We start from the raw sequence: 23,132 nt of genomic DNA on the forward strand, positions 1-23,132 counted from the left end.
CGAGTGTTTCCCACAGTGAGTTGTGTTCAACAATTTGGTTTATTGGAAGTGAGTGTCCCACATTGGTTAATTTAGTGGAAGATCATGGGTTTTAAGTGAGGAATACTAACTCTATTAGTATGAGGCCTTTTGGGGAAGCCCAAAGCAAAGCCATGAGAGCTTATGCTCAAAGTGGACAATATCATACCATTGTGGAGAGTCGTGATTCCTAACATGGTATCAGAGCCATGCCCTAAACTTAACCATGTCAATAGAATCCTCAAATATCGAACAAAGAATTGTGAGCCTCGAAGGTGTAGTCAAAAAGTGACTAAAGTGTCGAACAAAGGGTGTACTTTGTTCGAGGGCTCCAGAGAAAGGAGTCGAGCCTCGATTAAGGGGAGGCTTCTAGTGTACTTTGTTCGAGGGGAGGATTGTTGAGGTTTATTGGGAGTGAGTGTCCCACATTGGTTAATTTAGTGGAAGATCATGGGTTATAAGTGAGGAATACTAACTCCATTACACACACAGGAATACTAACTCCATTACACACACTTAAAGTGGACAATATCATACCATTGTGGAGAGTTGTGATTCCTAACATAACTTAGTTGGGAAAGATGATCTGATGGTCATGTGTTTGATCCACGTTCATTGCAATGAACTCTCTTTATGCATAGTACATGATTCATCTTTATAAAGATCTAAAAAAGAGAGTTATAGCCTTCTTTTGTTGTACCAACGAACATAGTGATGTAAAATATGCAATGAACATAGGGATGTAAAATATGCCCATCACTCTAAGGAGAGTCCAAAATCAATAACAAAAGGAACAGAGGCTACTCATGATAGAGTTTNCATGAGAGCTTATGCTCAAAGTGGACAATATCATACCATTGTGGAGAGTCGTGATTCCTAACATGGTATCAGAGCCATGCCCTAAACTTAACCATGTCAATAGAATCCTCAAATATCGAACAAAGAATTGTGAGCCTCGAAGGTGTAGTCAAAAAGTGACTAAAGTGTCGAACAAAGGGTGTACTTTGTTCGAGGGCTCCAGAGAAAGGAGTCGAGCCTCGATTAAGGGGAGGCTTCTAGTGTACTTTGTTCGAGGGGAGGATTGTTGAGGTTTATTGGGAGTGAGTGTCCCACATTGGTTAATTTAGTGGAAGATCATGGGTTATAAGTGAGGAATACTAACTCCATTACACACACAGGAATACTAACTCCATTACACACACTTAAAGTGGACAATATCATACCATTGTGGAGAGTTGTGATTCCTAACATAACTTAGTTGGGAAAGATGATCTGATGGTCATGTGTTTGATCCACGTTCATTGCAATGAACTCTCTTTATGCATAGTACATGATTCATCTTTATAAAGATCTAAAAAAGAGAGTTATAGCCTTCTTTTGTTGTACCAACGAACATAGTGATGTAAAATATGCAATGAACATAGGGATGTAAAATATGCCCATCACTCTAAGGAGAGTCCAAAATCAATAACAAAAGGAACAGAGGCTACTCATGATAGAGTTTCCAAGGAATGTTAAGCCTAATCACTACATTTTCAATTTTCTATCACAAGATGTAGGGAAAGCTTAGTTCTGAGAGCATGAATAGAGGTTACTCATGATAGAATTTTCAAGGAATGTTAAGTCTGGTCATTACATTTTCAATTTTCCATCATAAGATGTGGGGATAGCTCAGTTGGGAGAGCGTCAGACTGAAGATCTAAAGGTCACGTGTTTGATCCACGTTCACCGCAATAAACTTTCTTTAAGTACAACTCATATTAAAAATAGAGGTCACTCGTGATAGAGTTTCTAAGGAATGGTCATTACATTTTCAATTTTCCATTACAAGATGTGGGGATAGCTCAGTTGGGATAGCGTTAGACTGAAGATTTGAAAATCATGTGTTCGATCCACGTTCACTGTAATAAACTTTCTTTATGCACGATCCACGTTCACTCCTTTCTTTATGCACAATTCATTCACTGCTTTCTTTATGCACAATTCATGATTCATATTATAAATAAAGGTGACTCGTGATAGAGTTTCCAAGGAATGTTAAGCCTGGCCATTACATTTTTAATTTTCCATCACAAGATGCGGGGATAGCTACATTTTTAATTTTCCATCACAAGATGTGGGGATAGCTCAGTTGGGAGAGCATCAGATTGAAGATTTGAAGGTCACGTGTTTGATTCATGGCCATTACATTTTCAATTTTCCATCACAAGTCGCAATGAACTCTTTTTATGCATTTTTTATGATTCATCTTTTTAAAGATTTACAAAAGAGAGTTGTAGCCTTCTTTTGTTGTACCAATGAACATAGTGACATAAAATATGCAATATGCCCATCAACTAACGAGAGTCTAGAATCAAACATGGTTATCGGTAACACCATGAATAGAGGCTATAAATGATAGAGTTTCCAACAAATGTTAATTCTGGTCATTACATTTTCAATTTTTTATCACAAGATGCGCGGATATCTCAGTGGGGAGAGAATTAGAATGAAGATTTGAAGGTCACGTGTTTGATCCATGTTCACTGTAATATAAAATCTCTTTATGCAAAATAGATGATTTGCCAGCCAACTCGCCGTCGGCCTCCTCACCAAAATTGGCTCTTTTGTCCACTGTTGCGACTCTTCTAGCTTCAACACCGCCTCTATCCCTTGCTTTGAGGGGCATGGCTCCCTCTCAGTTCATTGGAACATTTGGAGTCACTAGAACATACTCTAGTTGTGCAAATCGTTGTCTTCGCCTCTGTCCCTTGCTTCGGAGGGTGTGGCTCCCTCTCAGTCCATTGGAACATTTGGAGTCACTAGCACATACAATAGTTGTGCAATCGTTGTCTCTGGATCTATCATAGTGCCAATCCACTAGGCATAGCCCCACTTTGTCTTCGCTCCTCTCTTTTTTTCTTCATCTAAAATACACCGCAGAGATCGCATTCTCAGTTTCTACCCTTTCTTCTTTATCGCTACCATCAAACCCTCTCTCTCTTTGTATCAATCATTTTCTGCATGTCCCTACTACAGATCACTTTCTTGGTGTCGAACGTATTCTTCGTTATGTTAATATTATCATTTCCTTTGGAAATTTATTATCGCTGGCAAACCTCACATACATTATGTACCTTCCCATCTCTAGGTTGTTGCCTAACATCTTACAAAAAGTATTTCTCGATCTGTTTTTAAATTTTTCAGATCTAAGTTTCGCGTTCGTTCAAATCCGACGCTCAACTTACGAGGGGAGGGGGTGTTAAGGATAATTAGTCAATTTTGTCTTCCATTACGATTAGCCATAGGTACCATAGTTGACCTTTATTATAGGTAAATATCTTGTATGATATTTATCTTTCCATTACGGTTTATCATAGGTACCATATTTTGCCCTTGTATTATAAGCAAATATCTTGTATCCATTTATTACTTTTTTTTCCATCTTTTTTGTAATTTATTTGATTCTATAAATCATTATATATATATATAGAATTTCACCACTACCATTTAGGTGGGGTGGTTTCAACCAATATTGTCAAAGCTTACCGTAAGAAATTGGCTAAAAGTTTTATTGATGTCTTGTACACTAACAAAGAATACATAGAAGTAAGAAAGTACAATTTGAAACCACTTCCTAATGAGGTATAAATATGGTTTCCGTTCACTAAATATAGGTTTAACAGATTTAACCCGAGATATATCTCTGCCCAATCTTTATGGAATATCTACCATATATATTTCTACCCGATATTTTACTATAGATAGGCATCAGGCCCCATATCCCAACAATCTCCCATTTGAAGACTGATCCGCTCAACCAAGAATTTCATTCTCAATATTGTACCATACCAATTGAGGTTTTGCACAACCTCAATGTTCAACGTTAACACATTTTGTCAACATATTTGCTAGATTCTTTGCCCCCTCTGTCTTCTCCAAACACATCACCATCTTTTCACTAACTTCCAAGTGAAATGGTATCGCCTTCTGTGTTTTGTCTTTCAATGATAGACTAGGTTCCTCACCAACTGCAGTACACTCTAACTATCTACCTGAAGAATCTTCTCGCGCTGCTTCTTGCCTAATTCTTCTAGATAGTTTGTCATCATCTCCTTACCAGCTTCAGCTATTGCCATGTACTCAACCTCAGTAGATGAAATAACAATGCATTTCTGAAACCTAAGCATCCCATCATCCATGGCTTGCTCCCACTTGGTTGTATCCTCCAATTGTAGGGTCTCACCAAAGAGCTCTGGTTCCCCTTCATCAGTCGACAACATATAGTGTAAAGAAGGTACATGCCTATTTGGTACTCTGATAGGTCTGGATGATCTTTTCAACACCTACTCAGATGACACTTGCTCCACCTCTAGTTCCTCAACAATAGTCTCAAGAGTTTCTTGAGTATTTGCTACAACATCACTAGTTGAATCTTTCGGCAACTCAACCTTAACTCCCACTTGTTTCGTTGTCTTGGAATCTTTCTTCTTTTTGTCCTTGTACAGGACGTTTTCATCAAAGGTTACATCACAATATCTCAATATTTTTCTGTTCTTGTCATCCCAAAACTTGTACTTGAACATGTCAAAATCATAGCCTATGAGATAAAACTTCACAGGCTCAACGTCAAGCTTGTCACCCTTCTCTAGATCAACACGAACATATGCAGTACAGCCAAAAGTTCTCACGTTAGAATACTTGAGTTCTTTTCCTGTCCATACTTCTTCTGGAAAGTTGAACTCTAAGGGTACTAACGGTCCTCTGTTGATCAAGTAGACTATTGTGTTTATAACATCCGCCCATAATGTCTTTGCCAATCCAGAATGAATTCTCATACTCTTTATCCGTTCATTCAATGTTCTGTTCATCCTTTCAGCGGGAATTGTCCTCATTAATTGAATTCCCTCAGCTGCACCAAATGCTTTGAATTCTAACTTGTCGTACTCTCTTCCATTGTTAGACCTCAAGCATTTGATCTTCAAGCCGGTCTGATTTTCAACTTTGGCTTTCCACTTCTTGAAGGTGGCAAACACATCTGACTTGTGTTCCAGGAAATAAACCCACACCTTTCTGCTAAAATCATCGATGAAGGTGACGTAGAACTTTGATTCTCCAAGTGATGGAACTGGAGATGGTCCCCAAACGTTTGTATAGACCATTTCCAGTGGCAATTACTAAAATTCTCTAGCAGTCTTTGTGAAGCTAACTCGTTTCTATTTGTTCATAACGCAGTTCTCACAAGAACTCATATCAACAGATTTTAGGCATTCCAAAACTCCTTTCGCAACCAACATCTTCATTCTTTTGACCCTCATATGTTAAAGTCTATTGTATCATAGACTTGAATTTGAAGCACTCTAAGCAACAACAACCATGTTCATACACTCTGCAGTAGTGTATAAGGTTCTAAATTTTGTGTCACGTGCTACCACCATGGCACCCTTCAGAATCTTCTACGAACTCTTCCCAAACTCTGTTGCATAACCTGTGCTATCCAATTGACCAATAGAGATCAAGTTCTTATTGAAACCAGGAATATATTTGACAACCTTCAATGTCCACTGATTTTCTATCATAATTTTTATGTAGACATCCCCTTTTTCTTCAATCTCCAAGTCTTTGTTATCGGCAAGATACACCTTCTCGAAATTTTCAGACTTAAAATTTCGAAGCAACTCTTTATTTAGAGACGAATGAAAAGATGCACCTAAATCCAAAATCCAGAATTCAATTGGACTGTCCATGCTGAGATTTAGAACATTCCCAATGTCTTCTGCTGAATTTATCAAATCATCGTCATCCTCTGATTTGTGATTTTGCTTCATCTTTGTACATTCTGCTCAAAAGTGACTTTTTTCTCCACAACTCCAACACTTTGCATTTGGTTTGTTTGGAGATTTTCCCCGGTTCTTTGATTTTGATCGCCCTATTGTTTGGGCCTTTCGATTTGCTTCTTCCCCTTTGGTCAACACTGAGAGAACCACTAGATGAATCCCCAATTTCTCGTTTGCGAATACTTTCCCTGAGAACTATATCACAGATTTTATCGAACTTCAGCTTCTCAGATCCTCGAAAACTGCTGATCGCGACGACAATAGTATCCCATGACTCGAGTAAAGATGACATCAAAATCAGCGCCTTAATTCTTTGAAATTAATTTCCACCGAACTCAGTTTACTAACAATCATATTGACTTCATTTATATGATCAGGAATAGATCCACCTTCAGACATTTGTAGATTGAACAATCTTCGCATCAAATACACATTGTTCATAGCCGACAGTTTCTCATACATATTGGACAGTGCCTTCAACAAATCTGACGTTGTCTTCTCCTTGATGATGTTAAACGCCACATTTCTGGACAGTGTCAATCGGATCAACCCTAAGGTTTGTCGATCCTTGAGCTTCCACCGCTCTATGGTCATGGTATCCGGCTTCACCACCAAAAGGAGTTCGTGAAGATCTTTCTAGTACAGATAATCTTTAATCTTCATCTTTCAGAAACTGAAATTGGATCCATCAAACTTTTCAATTCCAATCTTTGAACTTTCCATCTTCACAGATCGTGGTGAATTTCGCCTAGCTCTGATACCAGTTGTTAGGATCGCACAACAACGCACACACTCGATCAAGATGAACACAAAGAACAAGAGGGAGAAAACTCAAGCTAAAGGTTTTATTGATGACCTGTTATGTACACCAGCAGAAAATACAGGGAATGAAGAAAGTATATTTTGAAACCACTCCGTCATTGAGTATATATATGATTTTTGTTTACTAAATATAGGTTTAACATATTTAACATATAATCTACCAAATATATCTCTATAAAATCTTTACGGAATATCTACCATATATATCTCTACATCGTTCTTTACTATATAAGGATCAGTCTCCATATCCATATCCGAACAAAAGTGTTTCATTATCTCCTAAATTATCAAGTTATTAACTAAATTGGAATGAAAAACAAAAATAAAAAGAGATATTCCCAAAAATAAAAAGAGATATTCCCTCGAATCTAATCTAAAATTCTCAAACATATGAATATTGTAATAGTCGAAAACCACTAATAGTAGATATTGTTCGTTTCAACCGTTAGTCTCACGATTTTAAAATGCGTCTATTAGGGAGATGTTTTTACACTCTCTTAAGGAATCCACCCCCTTAGGCATCCAGTTTTCTCGCTGGCACATCGTTCGGTGTTTGGCTCTAATACCATTTGTAACAACCCACGCCCATCGTTAGCAGATATTGTCCACTTCGGCCTGTTATGTATTGTCGTTCGTTAGCCTCACAATTTTAAAACGAGTCTATTAGAGAGAGATTTTCATACGTTTATAAAAAAATGTTTCGTTTCCCTCTCCAAGTAGGATCACTAGGTTTCTTTTTCTTTTCTATTTGAATCAAAGATAAACAAACAAACCAATTGGAAGCTTTAGATCATGAAATTATGCACATAACATTAGCCTTTCCCAAGCTCTTCGTAGTGTGAAAGCATCTTGTCCATTTGCTGACTTTCAAACCATTAACTCACTATTTAATCCTTATTTTCTATTAAACCCATTAACTATTAGATAAGCAAATAAAGATGATAAATATTATAATAGACATGTGGTGATTAAAGTTTTCAAAGCTTTGAGATTTGGGGATTGGAAAAAACACAAAACCCCTTTTTCTTTTTTAATTCTTAAAACAAACAATTAAGGTTGCTCTTAGTAAGTGCTCCACACTTGATGGCTATGTGGGCTATGCCCACCAAATGGGATATCGAATGCCATTTTATAGAGTTGCTATCAGCTGCTTGGATCTTCATTTTTATCACATACATTAGAGCTATCTTGATATGGAAGTGCATGGCTTTAGCTAATGGCTCCAGAGTCGCCCACCATCTAAATTGAATTTAACTAAACGTTAAAGTATTGTCTACTTTTGTAAGTGATAAACGCATATCAAAAAGTAGAAATAACTCCAATTGAGGTTAAATTAACCTATAGTTTCTAATCGGTCTATTATGTTCATAGTGAGAATATTTGCTAAAACTACTGCAGTTAAATGATCGTGAACGTTCACTATTTATAATCATTTGCAGGGTGAAATAAATTACAAAGAAAATAGAAAGAGCAATAAATGGATATGCAATATTAGCGTATGATCCAGGGTCAAATATGATACCTATGGTAAACCATAATAGAAGACTATATTAGCATATGATAAAGGGTCAAAAGGATACCTATGTTAAACCATAATTCAAGACTAAATATCCTCAACACATAGGTCCTATGGTTTACCATTTATTTTAAGCTTAGAAACGACCATTCGAAACTAGCCTATCAACTAACCCATAATAATAGAATCAGTATGTCACTCGAGCATTAAATAGTATAATAAACAAATACGAGTTTATTAGATACAAAATTAAAAGTCAAATATTTGTTAAATGAAAATCTCTCACTTCTACTCGGTCGTCAAAACTTCAGAATTACAAAAAGAAAATGAGAAAAAAAAGTAGGTAAAGTNAAAAAAAAAAAAAAAAAAAAAAAAAAAAAAAAAAAAATCAAGTACACAAAAAAAAACTTCACGAAGTGTGAAAAAGAAATTACAATCACGTAGAATTTTTACCGATCTCAAATACATAAAACATTCTTCCAAACTTTATACCTTGCTCGACAAAAGGCAGATGCTCCTGTAGGTAGGAACAAATTCACTTTCGGTGTTCGATGCTCATTCGAATTTTATCCAAAAATTCCCTATAGCAGGATGGTTTGAAATGATGGTTTATTACATGTTCTGGTGGCATGAATAGGACGAGCATACGAATGATCTAGAACAGCCGGCCTGAGGGTTACCCACGATTGTTCTTTTTCGAGTAGAGTTAGCTTGTTTATAATGGGATGATTTGAAAACAAACTTAAAATTTCTTTATAGCATTTAGAGTTCATCAAGTTCTTCTAATATTTTTCTAAAAACCCTACCAACACTAAGAACTAGAGACAAAGGTGGTAGCTAAGAAATAAGAACAAGCCATCAACTTCTAATTCTTTGACTTAGCTTTGTTCTATTTCTTGATTGAATTATGGGCCCATTTTCCACTACCACTACGGCCACTAGTCGAGCCATTCACCGCTATAAATACAAAGCAATAATCCCAAAGCCTTTGTATAGCGTAGGAGGATTCACTAATTAGTGCTTCAAAATCACATCTTTCTTTAATTTTTTGACCTTTTGGGTAACAATATAAATGGGAGATTCTTTGGAGAAGACAAAATCCATATTGTCTGTGGATACTTGTGTTGATTGGAGAGGCCGACCTTGTAACTCCAACAAACATGGTGGAATGGGAGCTGCTGCCTTTGTTCTTGGTCTGTTCTTACCTAATTTGTCTTTGAAACATAGTACTTTTTGTCTTGTTTTTTTAAGAGTTTTTTTATGCTTTGTTTTTGGTCGTTTAGGACTTCAAGCATTTGAGATGATGGCTATAGCAGCTGTTGGGAATAATCTCATAACTTATGTTTATAGTGAGATGCATTTCCCTCTCTCTAAAGCTGCAAATGTTGTCACCAACTTTGTTGGAACTGTTTTCTTGTTGTCTCTCCTTGGTGGCTTCTTGTCTGATTCTTATCTCGGTAGCTTTCGAACTATGCTCATCTTTGGCTTCATCGAACTCTCTGTAAGTACTTATCTTTTCAATTCTCCGTTTTTTTTTTCTTTTTGTTATTCACTTGAATTCAAATGTTTTCTTCTATGATTATTAAAAAATTGAGAAGAGATAAGCTTAAATTTCGAAATCAATAGACTAAAAGCGAAATCATTATCCAAACATGGGTCCAACTCATGAATGGATATACATATCAAAAAATCTAATCTTGAATTTCAATGATTAATGTTTATATCGTTTTTTTTTTATCAAGGGATCTGAACTTTTGATACATGAGTAGAAAACATGTATTTATGTTGCCGATCGTTAAATATTTTTATCGTGTTTATGTTTTTTTGATAAAAATTTCTCTGGTTGGATGAATGTCCCACTCGGCTAATCCAGAGAATGATTATAGGTTTATAATCATAGAATACTATCTTCCTTGGGATGAGGCATTTTTGGGAAGTTCAAAGCAAAATCGAGCTTATACTTAAAGTGGACAATACCATACTATTGTCGAGAGTTATGTCGCTTAAATCTTTTTATTAATTATTTTTCTTGAAAACAAAAAAAAAAAGCAAAAACCCAAATAGGGTAGGTTAGTACCATCCATTATTATAATAGTTTGCCATAGACTAATTAGTGGGATGAAATCATGTATTTTATGACTTTTTAAACGTGGTGGATTATTATGTTTTTAATAAATAAGTGGATCTTACTAAAATTTTGCACAAAAGTGGTGAAATGTCCTCTAAGAAATTAAAAGTATTGTATAATTGCACGGGGAGGACTAGCCAAGTAAGTTTTGATACGTGAGATCTGACATCGGGTGGAGAGGAGAACGAAACATTGCTTATAAGAGTGTAGAAACCTCTTCCTACTGAACGCGTTTTAAAATTTTGAGGGAAAAGCTCGGAAGGAAAATCCTAAAGAGTCTGCTAGCGGTGGATTTTGGCTGTTACAAATGGTATCAGAGTCAGACACCAGGCGATGTGCCAGCGAGAACGCTAGGCCCCCAAGGAAGGTAGATTGTGAAATCTCACATCGATTAGACAGGAGATGATATATTGCTTGTAAGGGTGTGAAAACTTTTCCCTACTAATAGCGTCTTAAAACTTTGAGGGAAAAACCCAAAAAAAACAATATCTGCTACCGGTGGGCATGGGCCATTACAAATGGTATCAAAACCCGACATTGGGCGGTGTGCCAGCGAAGACGCTAGCCCCCAGAGAGGTGGATTGTAAAATCTCACCTCGGTTGGAGAGGACAACGAAACATTGTTTATAAGGGTTTGAAAACCACTCCCTACCAGACGCGCTTTAAAACCTTGAGGGAAAACCCGAAAGAGAAAGCCCAAAAAGGACAATATTTGTTAGCGGTAGGCTTGAGCTATTACAAATGGTAGAGTCAGACACCACGCGGTGTGCCAACGAGGACACTAGACTCCTATCACAAATTGTAAAATCTCACATCGGTTGGAGAGAAGAACGAAACATTGCTTATAAGAGTGTGTAAACCTCTTCAAAACCTAGAGGAAAAGCCCAAAGAGTACAATATCAGCTAGCGGTAGGCTTAAACTGTTACATGATAAGAACAACGTACACTACAATAATATGATATTATCTACGTTGAACATAACCATTCATAAACTAGTTTACACTAATGGAGATTATACCTCTTAATTAGCTAACGTGGGACTCGAACGTGCTTTGGTGTAGGGATTTACAGTTCTAACAGTGCAAGCCCATTATCCAGGGCTAAGGCCAGCAGCATGCGAGATGGGGAGAAGTGGGGAGGGAGATGAGTGCGAGGAGGCCAAAGGGTACAAGGCATTGATGTTCTTCTCAGCACTGTATTTGGTGGCGTTAGGAAGTGGATGCTTAAAACCAAATATAATATCACATGGGGCAGACCAATTCCAAAAGCAAGACCCTACACAGTTCAAAAAGCTGTCCACTTTCTTCAACTGTGCTTACTTTGCGTTCTGCACTGGCGAACTCATTGCCTTGACTCTCCTTGTTTGGGTCCAAACCCACTCTGGCATGGACCTTGGCTTTGGTGTCTCCACTGCCGCCATGCTTCTTGCCTTGATCTCCTTGCTCTCTGGCACTTCCTTCTTCAGAAACAACCCTCCTCGTGGCAGCATCTTCACCCCAATTGCTCAAGTAATTTTCATTATTCCTCTTTCTTATCGTCTTAACTCGGGTTGATTTGGTTAGGTAGAGTTATGATTTTAAAATCAGATACGTAGGGATATTCATATTGTTGGATGAAAGTCCCACTTCGGCTAATTTAGGAAATGATCATGGATTTATAATCAAGTAATACTCCCTCCATTCGAGATCCATGATTCCTAACATGATATTAGAGTCATATCCTAAACTTAGTCACGTTAATAGAATCTTCATCCTCAAATGTCGAACAAAGGACACGAAAAGAAAAAGGAGTCGAGGCTCCTCGAAGGCATAGTAAAAAATGACGAAGACTCCAAAAGAAAAAGGAGTCAAGTCTCGATTAAGGGGAGGCGTACTTTGTTCGAGAGGAGGTGTTGGATGAAAGTCTCACATCTGCTAATTTAGGGAATGATCATGAGTTTATAATCAAGTAATATTCTCTCCATTGATATGAGGCCTTTTCGGGAAGCCCAAAACAAAGCCTTGAGAGCTTATGCTCAAAGTGGACAATATCATACCATTGTGGAGAGTCGTGTACATCTAACACATATGAATTGAGAACTCAATCAATTTGGACTATCTAACCCTCTAATCAGGTTTAGTATAAGAATATTTGACCTTTGTAACTAAGGTTAGTGATGTGTTATAACATATTTTAGTTATTAATGTAACATGTATGGTAGATAAGTATGATTTTTATAAATATTAAAAACAATAAGACAACCCAACCCTACTTAACCTGTCCTGAAAATGGAAGGTTAGGTTGTGAACTCTATTCGGGTTGTTCGGATGTGAGATTCCATATCGATTTGAGAGAGAAACGAGTGCTAACGGGGATGCTGGACCCCGAAGGGTTTTGGATTGTGAGATCTCACATCAGCTGGAGAGGGGAACGAAACTTTTTTATAAGAGTGTGGAAACTTCTCCCTAATACACACATTTAAAAAACCTTTAGGGGAATCTCGAAAGAAAAAGTTCAAGGATGACAATATCTACTAGCGGTGAACTTGAACTGTTGCATCGGATTACTAATCCAAATCCAACTCGTATACACCCTTAGTTTGGATATTAGCCATCTTTGATTTTTGAAAATTGTTTGATTATTTTTATTTTTTATTTTTGTATATATTAAGGTGTTTGTAGCTGCATTCACGAAGAGGAAGCAAATCTGTCCTTCCAATTCAGAGATGCTTCATGGAAGTCATAATGGCGTCGTCAAACTCCTCCACACCGACAACTTCAGGTCTGTCATGTCCTGTCGGAATCATTTTTTTTTTTTTTTTTTTTTTTTTGAAAAAAAACCTTTTTCCCTATTTATTTAAATACCCTTAAACTTTTAACGTTGTTTCAAAAGTACCCTCGAAGTTAAATACCCTCTTCAAAAAAATTTAAAATTTTAAAAATAACCCTACCAAAAATTTAAAAATATTACTAGACATTTATAAAATAATTCAAAAAAAATTTCATAAAAAAAGTTTTTACTCTTGTAATTAAATAAATAAATAAATATAATTACTTTCTTAAATTTTTTAAATTGAAATATTTTATAAATATAAATGTAAAAGATAGGGAATAATCATCGTTATATAATCAAAGAATATTATCTCAATTGTCATTAGGCCTTTTGGGAGCCCAAAGTAAAGCCAGGAGAGTTTATGCTTAAAGTGGACAATATCATACCATTATAGAGAGTCGTGTTCATCTAACCATAAACTTAGTCATGTCAATAGAATTCTCAAATGTCGAACAAAGTATTGTGAGCCTCGAAGGCATAGTCAAAAAATGACTAAGACTTCAAAAGAAAAGGAGTCAAACCTTCCGCCTCGAAGGCATAGTAAAAAATGACTCAAACTCCGAAAGAAAAGGAGTCGAGCCTCGATTAAAGAGAGGCGTACTTTGTTCGAGAGGAGGTGTTGGATGAAAGTCCCACATCGGCTAATTTATCTTCATTGGTATGAGGGTTTGTGGGGAAGTCCAAAACAAAGTCATGAGAGTTTATGCTCAAAGTGGACAATATCATACCATTGTGGAGAGTCGTGTTCGGCTAACATGGTATCAGATACATGCCCTAAACTTAGTTATATCAATAGAATCCTCAATTTTCGAACAAAGGACTCCAAAAAGAAAAGGAGTCGAGCCTCGATTAAGGGGAGGCGTACTTTGTTCGAGGGGAGGTGTTGGATGAAAGTCTCATATCGACTAATTTAGGGAATGATCATTTTGGAAAAACCCGAAGTAAAGTCATGAAAGCTTATGCTAAAAGTCGACAATATCATACCATTGTGGAGAGTCGTGTTCATCTAACATTTCTTACTGTAATGTTACAGATTCCTCGACAAGGCTTGCATAAAAAGCGAAGAAACGAGAGCGGGAACGAGAGACGAAAGTCCATGGAAGCTTTGCACAGTAACACAAGTAGAACAAGTAAAAATAATTCTCTCAGTAATCCCCATATTTGCATGCACCATAATCTTCAACACCATCTTAGCTCAACTCCAAACCTTCTCAGTCCAACAAGGAGCTTCCATGAACACAACCCTAACCAACTCCTTCCAAATCCCCCCTGCTTCCCTCCAATCCATCCCATATCTCATCCTCATCTTCCTCGTCCCTCTCTACGAAACCGCCTTCGTCCCCCTCGCCCGCCGTCTCACCGCCACCGACTCCGGCATCACCCCACTCCAACGCGTCGGCACCGGCCTCTTCGTTGCCACATTCTCCATGGTCTCCGCCGCATTAGTCGAGCAAAAGCGTCGACACTCCTCCAACCTCTCGATCCTTTGGATCGCACCGCAATTCGTCATTTTCGGCATCTCCGAGCTCTTCACCGCGGTCGGGCTGGTCGAGTTTTTCTACAAGCAATCTGTGGAAGGGATGCAGTCGTTTTTAACTGCCATGACTTATTGTTCGTACTCGTTTGGGTTCTATTTGAGCTCTTTGTTGGTGTCGGTTGTTAATAAGGTTAGTGGTGGGGAGTCGGGTGGTGGGTGGCTTAGCCATAATGACCTTAACAAAGACAGATTGGACCTGTTTTATTGGCTGCTGGCGGGTCTTAGCCTTGTCAATTTCTTTAACTATCTCTTTTGGGCTAATAGATATTCTCAGCTTGTGGCGCCTTGAAACAAGCTTAGTTTTGTTTGTAATACCCAATTAGTATGAGTTTTTAGTGTGTAACTTTTTGATATGGTATATCTTTTAGTGGCTAAAACATAATGAGTAGAATCTACTTATTATTGAATGAATAAATCAATCAAAATTGAAAATGAGTTGAAATTAATAATTATATTATAAGCTTTCTCGGTTTTGCTTTTGGTTTCTCTAAAAGTACTCGTATCGATGGAGATGTATTTCTTACTTATAAATTCATGACCATTCTCTAAATCAGTCAACGTGGGACTCCGTTTTTTCAAAACTAAAAGTTTTGTTTGCAGGTTGACATTTTTTTGTTTGGTCAACCCAATCAACTCGAAATGGGTTATAATCCAATGTTACCCTACCCTACTTTTAAGATTATTATTAAAGTAAAAAGATATGGTCCTATTTGGGTTTATTGTTTCCGATTTTCTCTCAAGATTTTTAAAATGCTAAAGTTTACGCACCCTTTTAAAAATGTTTCGTTCTTCTCCCCAACTGATGTGGAACCTCACAATCTATCATTCTTCAGGGTCCAACATCCTCGTTGGCACTCGTTCCCCTCTCCAATCGACGTGTGATCTCACAATCCACCCACCTTTAGGGCCCATCGTCCTCGCTGGCACTCGTTCCTCTCACTAACTGATATGAGATCTCACATGCACTTTGACTTGTAATTATTTGATATTTGAGTTTTATAAATTTTTAGATATTATTGTAACTTGTATGGTTGATAAGTATGATTTTTTACAAATATTTAAAAAACAACAATCCAACAACACAACCCTAAAATGGAGAGTTGGGTTGGGTTGTAAACTTTATTGGAGTTACCGAGGTCACCAATCCAACCAACCTAAAATTTCGAGTTATTCTAAAAGATTTCTTCAACCCAACTGCATGCACACTCCTAAAAACATTATATCACAATTTTAACGAGAACGCTTACTTATAGGTGTGTGACTCACGATACAATAGCAAATGTTCAAACATTAAATTGATTTTGAATCAAACAAACTTAATTTTTAACCGATATAAAATCACCTCTAAATAAGCTAAAGATCATGATGCTACGACCACGATAGCAACAACCTAAGGTAGGTACATACGTACATCGTTTTCACATACATGGAACGACGTAGGTTTTTACTTGACCATATCAATACATTTAAGGTGGCTTTGATAAAGGAGGTTGTGTGAGAAAGTTAGAAACTCATTAATTAAAATAACTATGTAATGATGAGTGTGTGAAGGTTATGATGATGATGATTCAATTGTGGAAGAAGAAGGGCCCTTAAGGAAAGTAGTGGGGGAATGGATTATGCTCTTTGGTTGGTTTACAAAAATTTAGCCATCAACATCTCTTCTTTGCCCAACCACAACAAAAGGTTTTTGTTTTTAAAAGGAAAATCATTCTTAAGGATAGTGATCCAATACCCATAAAAGTTAATGCTATCATTCATCTTAAAGCTTGGCCCATAATAGTGTCTGGTTAGTCAAATGGCTCATCTAATATAGTCAACCATCTTTTATTTAAAGTTGCCAATAAGATTGATTTAATTACCGTCGGTTCGGTAATACTTTTCTATAACGACCCTACTTTTTCATTAAGAAAATAGTAAAATCAAAATAACAAGAATTTTAAAAGAATACAAACGCCCTAATCTAACTTGAGGGCCACAATATTTAGTTGTTTCTAGATCCACTTCCATCCTCTGACATGTTTTTTCATGTCACCTCAAAAACATAAGAGAATAGCAATGAGATTAAAAACTCAATAAGTAGCCTACTTGTAGGCTTTTAATGTTGTCCTTAATCCTTTCCTTAATATTCACGTTCTTGTCTTGACAACTTAGGCTCTTAGATTCTATTCTTGAGTTCTTATAATAGTCTAACCAAAAGACTATAGTCTTGGGTTATAAGTTTTTAAACTTAATTCTAATCTAGTAGCCTTTTGAGGTTCTAGGTTATAGGTTTGAGAACTTGGATCTTGATCCTTGTTCATTTTCTTGTCGTTGGCACTTGATTCTTATCCTTTAGACACTCCACATAGTACTCATGATCCTCGATACTTATATCTAAAAGTTTATCAGGATTTAGTTTTTGGTTTTGGCCCATGGTGGCCCCAGTATCTCCTTGTGAGGATCTTGATTCGTCCTATAACTAGTTGTCTTGAAAATCTCCTGCGTCCCCTATGACATGGCCATGTGATCATGAAGTACCATGGAAGTAGTTTAGAGTGGCATCTAGTAGTCTTTATCTCGTGGTAGGCTTGAGACTTGGGTTGTGCATTCTTGAATGCCCCACATGCATTGTTTGCAACATTTCCCACGCTGCCTTTATCGAGTCCTCCTTTTCCAACATGAGAAGAACGTCCTCCGGGACTGCTTGTTAGATGGCGACAAGAGACATCCTATCCTTATGCTGCTCAATATCACCATGCTCGATGACGTCCCACATGTCTTGTGTCTGTAAGTTGACACGCATCTTTATCGACCATGTTGCGTAATTACTCTTTGTGAGTAATGGGTACTAGAGTGTTACGCTCTCCTCCTTTTCGCTCTTTATCGTTGTCACTTCTCCTCTGATAACATTGTATGGTGACGACATTTGTTTCGGCATCCTGGGGCTCTGATACTAAGTGTTGGAAATGGCCCACGATCAAGATATATCAAAACAAATAAAGGGAGCAAAAAGAACAATTTGAGTGGAGAGATCTTTTGGAACAAGGAACCTTAAGCACTTAGCTTTACAATTCTATTTGTTGATGTTGTGAAAAAAGCATACATCTCATGAGTATTTTGGAGAAAACACTAACTTGCTTCCTAAACTTTCTCCTCACGTTAATCCACTAATAAACTTCCTAATTAAATCATAAAACTCGGTCCACAACCACAAAACTTGGTCCACAATTTGGCAACTACTACCAATTCTACTATAGTTGCTCCATAAGTTTAAGTTAGTAACTTATTCTACAAAGTCTACTAACAATTCTCCTAAAGTTAGTGACTTATTCTACTAAGTCAAGTTTATAAGCTCACAATCTAGCCCGTCCTCTAGGCACCTTTGGAAGGCAGGGAGTGTAACAACGTACACGCTTCTCTTTACTCCATAGGTCCTAATAATTGTAGGGTTTGGTGGCCTGAAATTGACTTGGCTTTGCCAAAAGGCCTCATCTCTATCAGCCCGACTTGTGAGGAGTTCATCCCACAATAGGGTTTCAAACCTCGCTTCGGTCTTGTGACATGTTATCTTTCCTCTCTTCATTCCCAGGTCAAGGGTGAGTCTCATGCATTAGTTTGTGGATTGTGGCCTCACACACTAATCCCTACAGGTGTTCATAGTAGGTTCGGCACCCTACCTAAACCAATCATCATACTGGTCCCTAGGCCCCATTGCTGGAAAGACTCAGCTTAAAATGGTACGTGGAGCTTCCGCATCATATAGCTCGTCTAGAAATGGAGGTAGACTTGGTCCAGACTTGTGCAGTTAAGGTTGTTGTACATGTTTGGTTATGGAGCCTCCTCTCTTATTTATAGCTTGGTCAACGGTTATATCCGGTAAAGCTATATCCGGTAAAGCTATATTCGGTAAAGCTATATATGGTAAATAGCTATATATAGTAGATGGTTAAATCTAGTAAAGCTATATACAGTAAACTGAACCATATATATATCCCCTCAGTTATAGCTTTGAAAATGTACTTTCTATTCTCTGTATTCTCTCTTATACATACTCATCAATACAAATCCTTTAGCCAGAGTTCTCCTTGCATTTTCTCTCTCCTATTTCTTTGTGTTCATCTAAATCGTGTGCATTGTTGTGCGATCCTAACAACTGGTATCAGAGCTAGACGAAATTCACCACGATCTGTGAAGATGGAAAGTTCAAAGATTGAAATTGAGAAGTTCGATGGATCCGATTTCGATTTCTGGAAGATGCAAATTGAAGATTATCTGTACCAGAAAGATCTTCACAAACCCCTGTTGGGGGTGAAGCCGGATACCATGACCATAGAACAGTGGAAGCTCAAGGGTCGACAAGCCTTAGGGCTGATCCGGTTGACGTTATCCAGAAACGTGGCATTCAACATTATCAAGGAGAAGACAACGTCAGATCTGTTGAAGGCGCTGTCAAATATGTATGAAAAAACCGTCGGCTATGAACAAGGTATATTTGATGCGGAGATTGTTCAATCTACAGATGTCTGAAGGTGGATCTATTGCTGATCATATAAATGAATTCAATATGATCGTAAGTCAACTGAGTTCGGTGGAAATTAATTTCGAAGATGAAATTAAAGCGTTGATTTTGATGTCATATTTACCCGAGTCATGGGATACTGTTGTTGCCGTAATCAGCAGTTCCCAAGGATCTGATAAACTGAAGTTTGATGAAATTCGAGATGTAGTTCTCAGCAAAAGTATTCGCAAACGGAAAACTAGAGATTCATCAGGCAACGCTCTCAGTGTTGATCGAAGGGGAAGAAGTAAATCAAAGAGCTCAAACAAGCATGGGCGATCAAAATCAAAGAACCGGGGAAAATCTCCAAACAAACCCAATGTAACGTGTTGGAGCTGTAGAGGAAAAGGACACTTTCGGACAGATTGTACAAAATTGAAGAAGAAGCAGAATCATAAATCTGAAGATGACGATGATTCTATATATACAATAGAAGATACTAAGGACGTTTTAATCCTTAGTGCGAACAGCCTAGCTGAATCCTGGATTTTGGATTCAGGTGCATCGTTCCATTCTTCTGCAAGTAAGGAATTGTTTTGAAATTTCAAATCAGAAAATTTTGGGAAGGTGTATCTTGCTGACAACAAAACTTTGGAGATTGAAGGGAAGGGAGATGTCTCCATACAAACTTCAGCACGAAATCAGTGGACATTNACTAAGAATAATTCCCGGTAAGGCAAGACAAAATAGTATCGCAGAAAGGATGAATAGAACATTGAATGAGCGAACAAGAAGCATGAGGATTCATTCTGAACTACCGAAGACATTCTGGGCTGATGCTGTGAACACAGCAGCATATNTGGAACTCTATACACTACTGTAGAGTGTATAAACATGACTGCTGCTACAGAGAGTGCTTCCAATTCAAGTCTATGGCACAATAGACTTGGACATATGAGCGTCAAAGGAATAAAGATGTTGACTGCGAAAGAAGCTTTAGAAGGCTTAAAATATGTTGATATAGGTCTGTGTGAGAGCTGTGTTATGGGCAAACAGAAACGAGTTAGTTTCACAAAGGCTGCCAGAGAACCGAAGAAAGTGCAGTTGGAAATGGTCCATACAGACGTCTGGGGACCATCTCCAATTTCATCACTTGGTGGATCAAGGTACTACGTCACCTTCATCGATGACTTCAGCAGGAAGGTATGGGTTTACTTTCTGAAACACAAGTCAGATGTGTTTGCTACCTTCAAGAAGTGGAAAGCTGAAGTTGAGAATCAGACCGGCTTGAAGATCAAATGCCTGAGGTCTGACAATGGAGGAGAGTACAACAAATCAGAGTTTATAACATTTTGTGCAGCTGAGGGAATTAGATTAATAAGAACAATTCCCGGTAAGGCAAGACAAAATGGTATTGCAGAAAGGATGAACAGAACCTTGAATGAGCGAGCAAGAAGCATGAGGATTCATTCTGGATTGCCAAAGGCATTCTGGGCTGATGCTGTGAACACAGCAGCATATTTGATTAATAGAGGGCCGTCAGTACCCTTGAAGTTCAAATTGCCCGAAGAAGTATGGACAGGAAAAGAACTCAAGTACTCTCACTTGAGAACCTTTGGCTGTACTGCATATGTTCATGTTGATCCAGAGAAGAGAGATAAGCTTGATGCTAAGGCTGTGAAATGCTACTTCATAGGCTATGGCTCTGACATGTTCGGGTACAGGTTTTGGGATGACAAGAATAGGAAAATCCTAAGACACTGCGATGTGACCTTTGATGAAAATGTCTTGTACAAGGACAAAGAGAAGATAAACTCTTAACGCTACAAAGCAAGTGGGAGTTGAACTTGAGTGGCAAGAAAATTCACGCAGTGATGTTACAATAGAAGCTCCAGAAACTCCTGATCCTGTTTCTGAAGAACCAGACGTGAAGCAAGTTACACCTGAGCAGGTGTTGAGGAGATCATCCAGAACTATCAGAGCACCAGATAGATATTCACCACCCTCATTACACTATTTGTTGCTGACTGACGAAGGAGAACCAAAGTTCTTTGATGAGGCCCTACAAGTGGAAGATTCAACCAAATGGGAGCAAGCCATGGATGATGAGATGAGCTCACTTGAAAGGAATAATACGTGGGTGCTGACTGAGTTGCCTACAGGAAAGAGAGCTCTGTTGAACAAATGGGTGTTCAAAATCAAGGTTGAACCAGATGGCAGAAGGAGGTTTAAGGCTCGGTTAGTAGTTAAAGGATATTCACAAAGAAAAGGCATTGATTATGCTGAGATCTTTTCTCCAGTTGTGAAATTAACTACTATCCGAATTCTACTGAGTATTGTTGCATCGGAGAATTTGCACCTTGAGCAAATGGATGTAAAAACGGCATTTTTACATGGAGATCTAGATGAGGAGATCTATATGCAACAACCCGAAGGATTTGCAGCTCCAGGCAAGGAGCACATGGTGTGTAAGCTCAATAAGAGCTTGTATGGACTGAAACAAGCACCGAGACAATGGTACAAGAAGTTTGACTCCTTCATGTGCAAGAGTGGTTTCCACAGGAGTGAAAAGAATCAGTGTTGTTACCTCAAGAAATACATTGATTCTTATGTGTTTCTACTCCTGTATGTGGATGATATACTAATTGCTGGATCAAGTATGAGGGAGATAAACCACCTGAAGGCAAGCTTGTCTTCTGTATTTGAGATGAAAGATTTTGGTGCAGCGAAGCAGATTCTTGGGATGAGGATTTCTAGAGATAGATCTGCTGGCACATTAAATCTATCCCAAGAGCTGTACATTGAGAAGGTGTTGTGCAAGTTCAGGATGAATGATGCTAAACCCAGGACTACCCCTTGGCAAATCGTATTAAATTGTCAAAGAGGCAATCTCCCAAGACAGTTGAGGAACATGAGCACATGGCATCAGTTCCGTACACTTCTGCAGTTGGTTGTTTGATGTATGCTATAGCCTGCACTAGACCTCATATAACACATGCAGTGGGAGTTGTTAGCAAGTACATGGCAAATCCAGGGAAAGAACATTGGGAAGCTGTGAAGTGGCTTTTGAGATATCTGAGAGGTACATCCAATACTTCATTTTGTTATGGCAATGGCAAAGTAGTTCTGTAAGGTTTTGTGGATGCTAATCTTAGTGAAGATGTAGACTCTAGCAAGAGCACATCTAGATATATCTACACTATAGATGGAACAGCAGTGAGTTGGATGTCTAAGCTTCAGAAATGCGTCGCTCTTTCATCTACTAAAGCTGAGTACGTGGCAATAGCTGAAGCTGGAAAGGAGATGATATGGATGACAGACTATCTAGAAGAATTAGGCATGAAGCAGTGCAAGAAGATTCTTTATGCATATAGTCAGAGTGCCATACAGCGGGTGAAAAAACCTAGTCTATCATTCAAGGCAAAACACATTAGAAGGCGATACCATTTCACTCGCAAGTTAGTGGAAGAAAGTGATATGTGTTTGGAGAAGATAGAGGGTGCGAAGAATCCAGCAGACATGTTGACAAAATGTGTTGATGTTGGAAAATTGAGGTTATGCAAAGCCTTAATTGGTATGGTGCAGTAATCGTTTGAGAATTGTTAGGTTATGGAGCCTGCTCTTTTATTTATAGCTTGGTCAACGGTTATATCCGGTAAAGCTATATCCGGTAAAGCTATATCCGGTAAAGCTATATATGGTAAATAACTATATATATAGTAGATGGTTAAATCTGGTAAAGCTATATACAGTAAACTGAACCATATATATATCCCCTCAGTTATAGCTTTAAAAATGTACTTTCTATTCTCTGTATTCTCTCTTATACATACTCATCAATACAAATCCTTTAGCCAGAGTTCTCCTTCCATTTTCTCTCTCCTATTTCTTTATGTTCATCTAGATCGTGTGCGTTGTTGTGCGATCCTAACAGTACACGAACGAAAGAAAAAAGGATGAAAAAAATGGTGTTTCCTCTAGCCTTTGACATCAAAAAGTTTGTA

The 23,132-nt window shown here is 37.9% G+C and overlaps 1 protein-coding gene and 1 non-coding gene across 2 annotated transcripts; both read left to right on the forward strand.

The window, feature by feature from the left end:
• Positions 1–1,678: 1,678 nt before the first annotated feature.
• Positions 1,679–1,751, forward strand: TRNAF-GAA. Its single transcript has one exon. It is a non-coding gene; the product is annotated as a tRNA-Phe (tRNA).
• A 7,431-nt stretch (positions 1,752–9,182) lies between these two features.
• Positions 9,183–14,942, forward strand: LOC111797333 (protein NRT1/ PTR FAMILY 4.4-like). The gene is made up of 5 exons (XM_023680311.1): positions 9,183–9,365; positions 9,456–9,673; positions 11,362–11,808; positions 12,951–13,060; positions 14,145–14,942. Exons 1-5 carry the CDS (start codon positions 9,245–9,247, stop codon positions 14,935–14,937), a joined length of 1,689 nt encoding a protein of 562 aa, XP_023536079.1. The 5' UTR covers positions 9,183–9,244; the 3' UTR covers positions 14,938–14,942.
• Positions 14,943–23,132: the final 8,190 nt, after the last annotated feature.

The sequence above is a fragment of the Cucurbita pepo genome, chromosome LG06 (assembly GCF_002806865.2).
Source record: "Cucurbita pepo subsp. pepo cultivar mu-cu-16 chromosome LG06, ASM280686v2, whole genome shotgun sequence".
Taxonomy (NCBI): domain Eukaryota; kingdom Viridiplantae; phylum Streptophyta; class Magnoliopsida; order Cucurbitales; family Cucurbitaceae; genus Cucurbita; species Cucurbita pepo.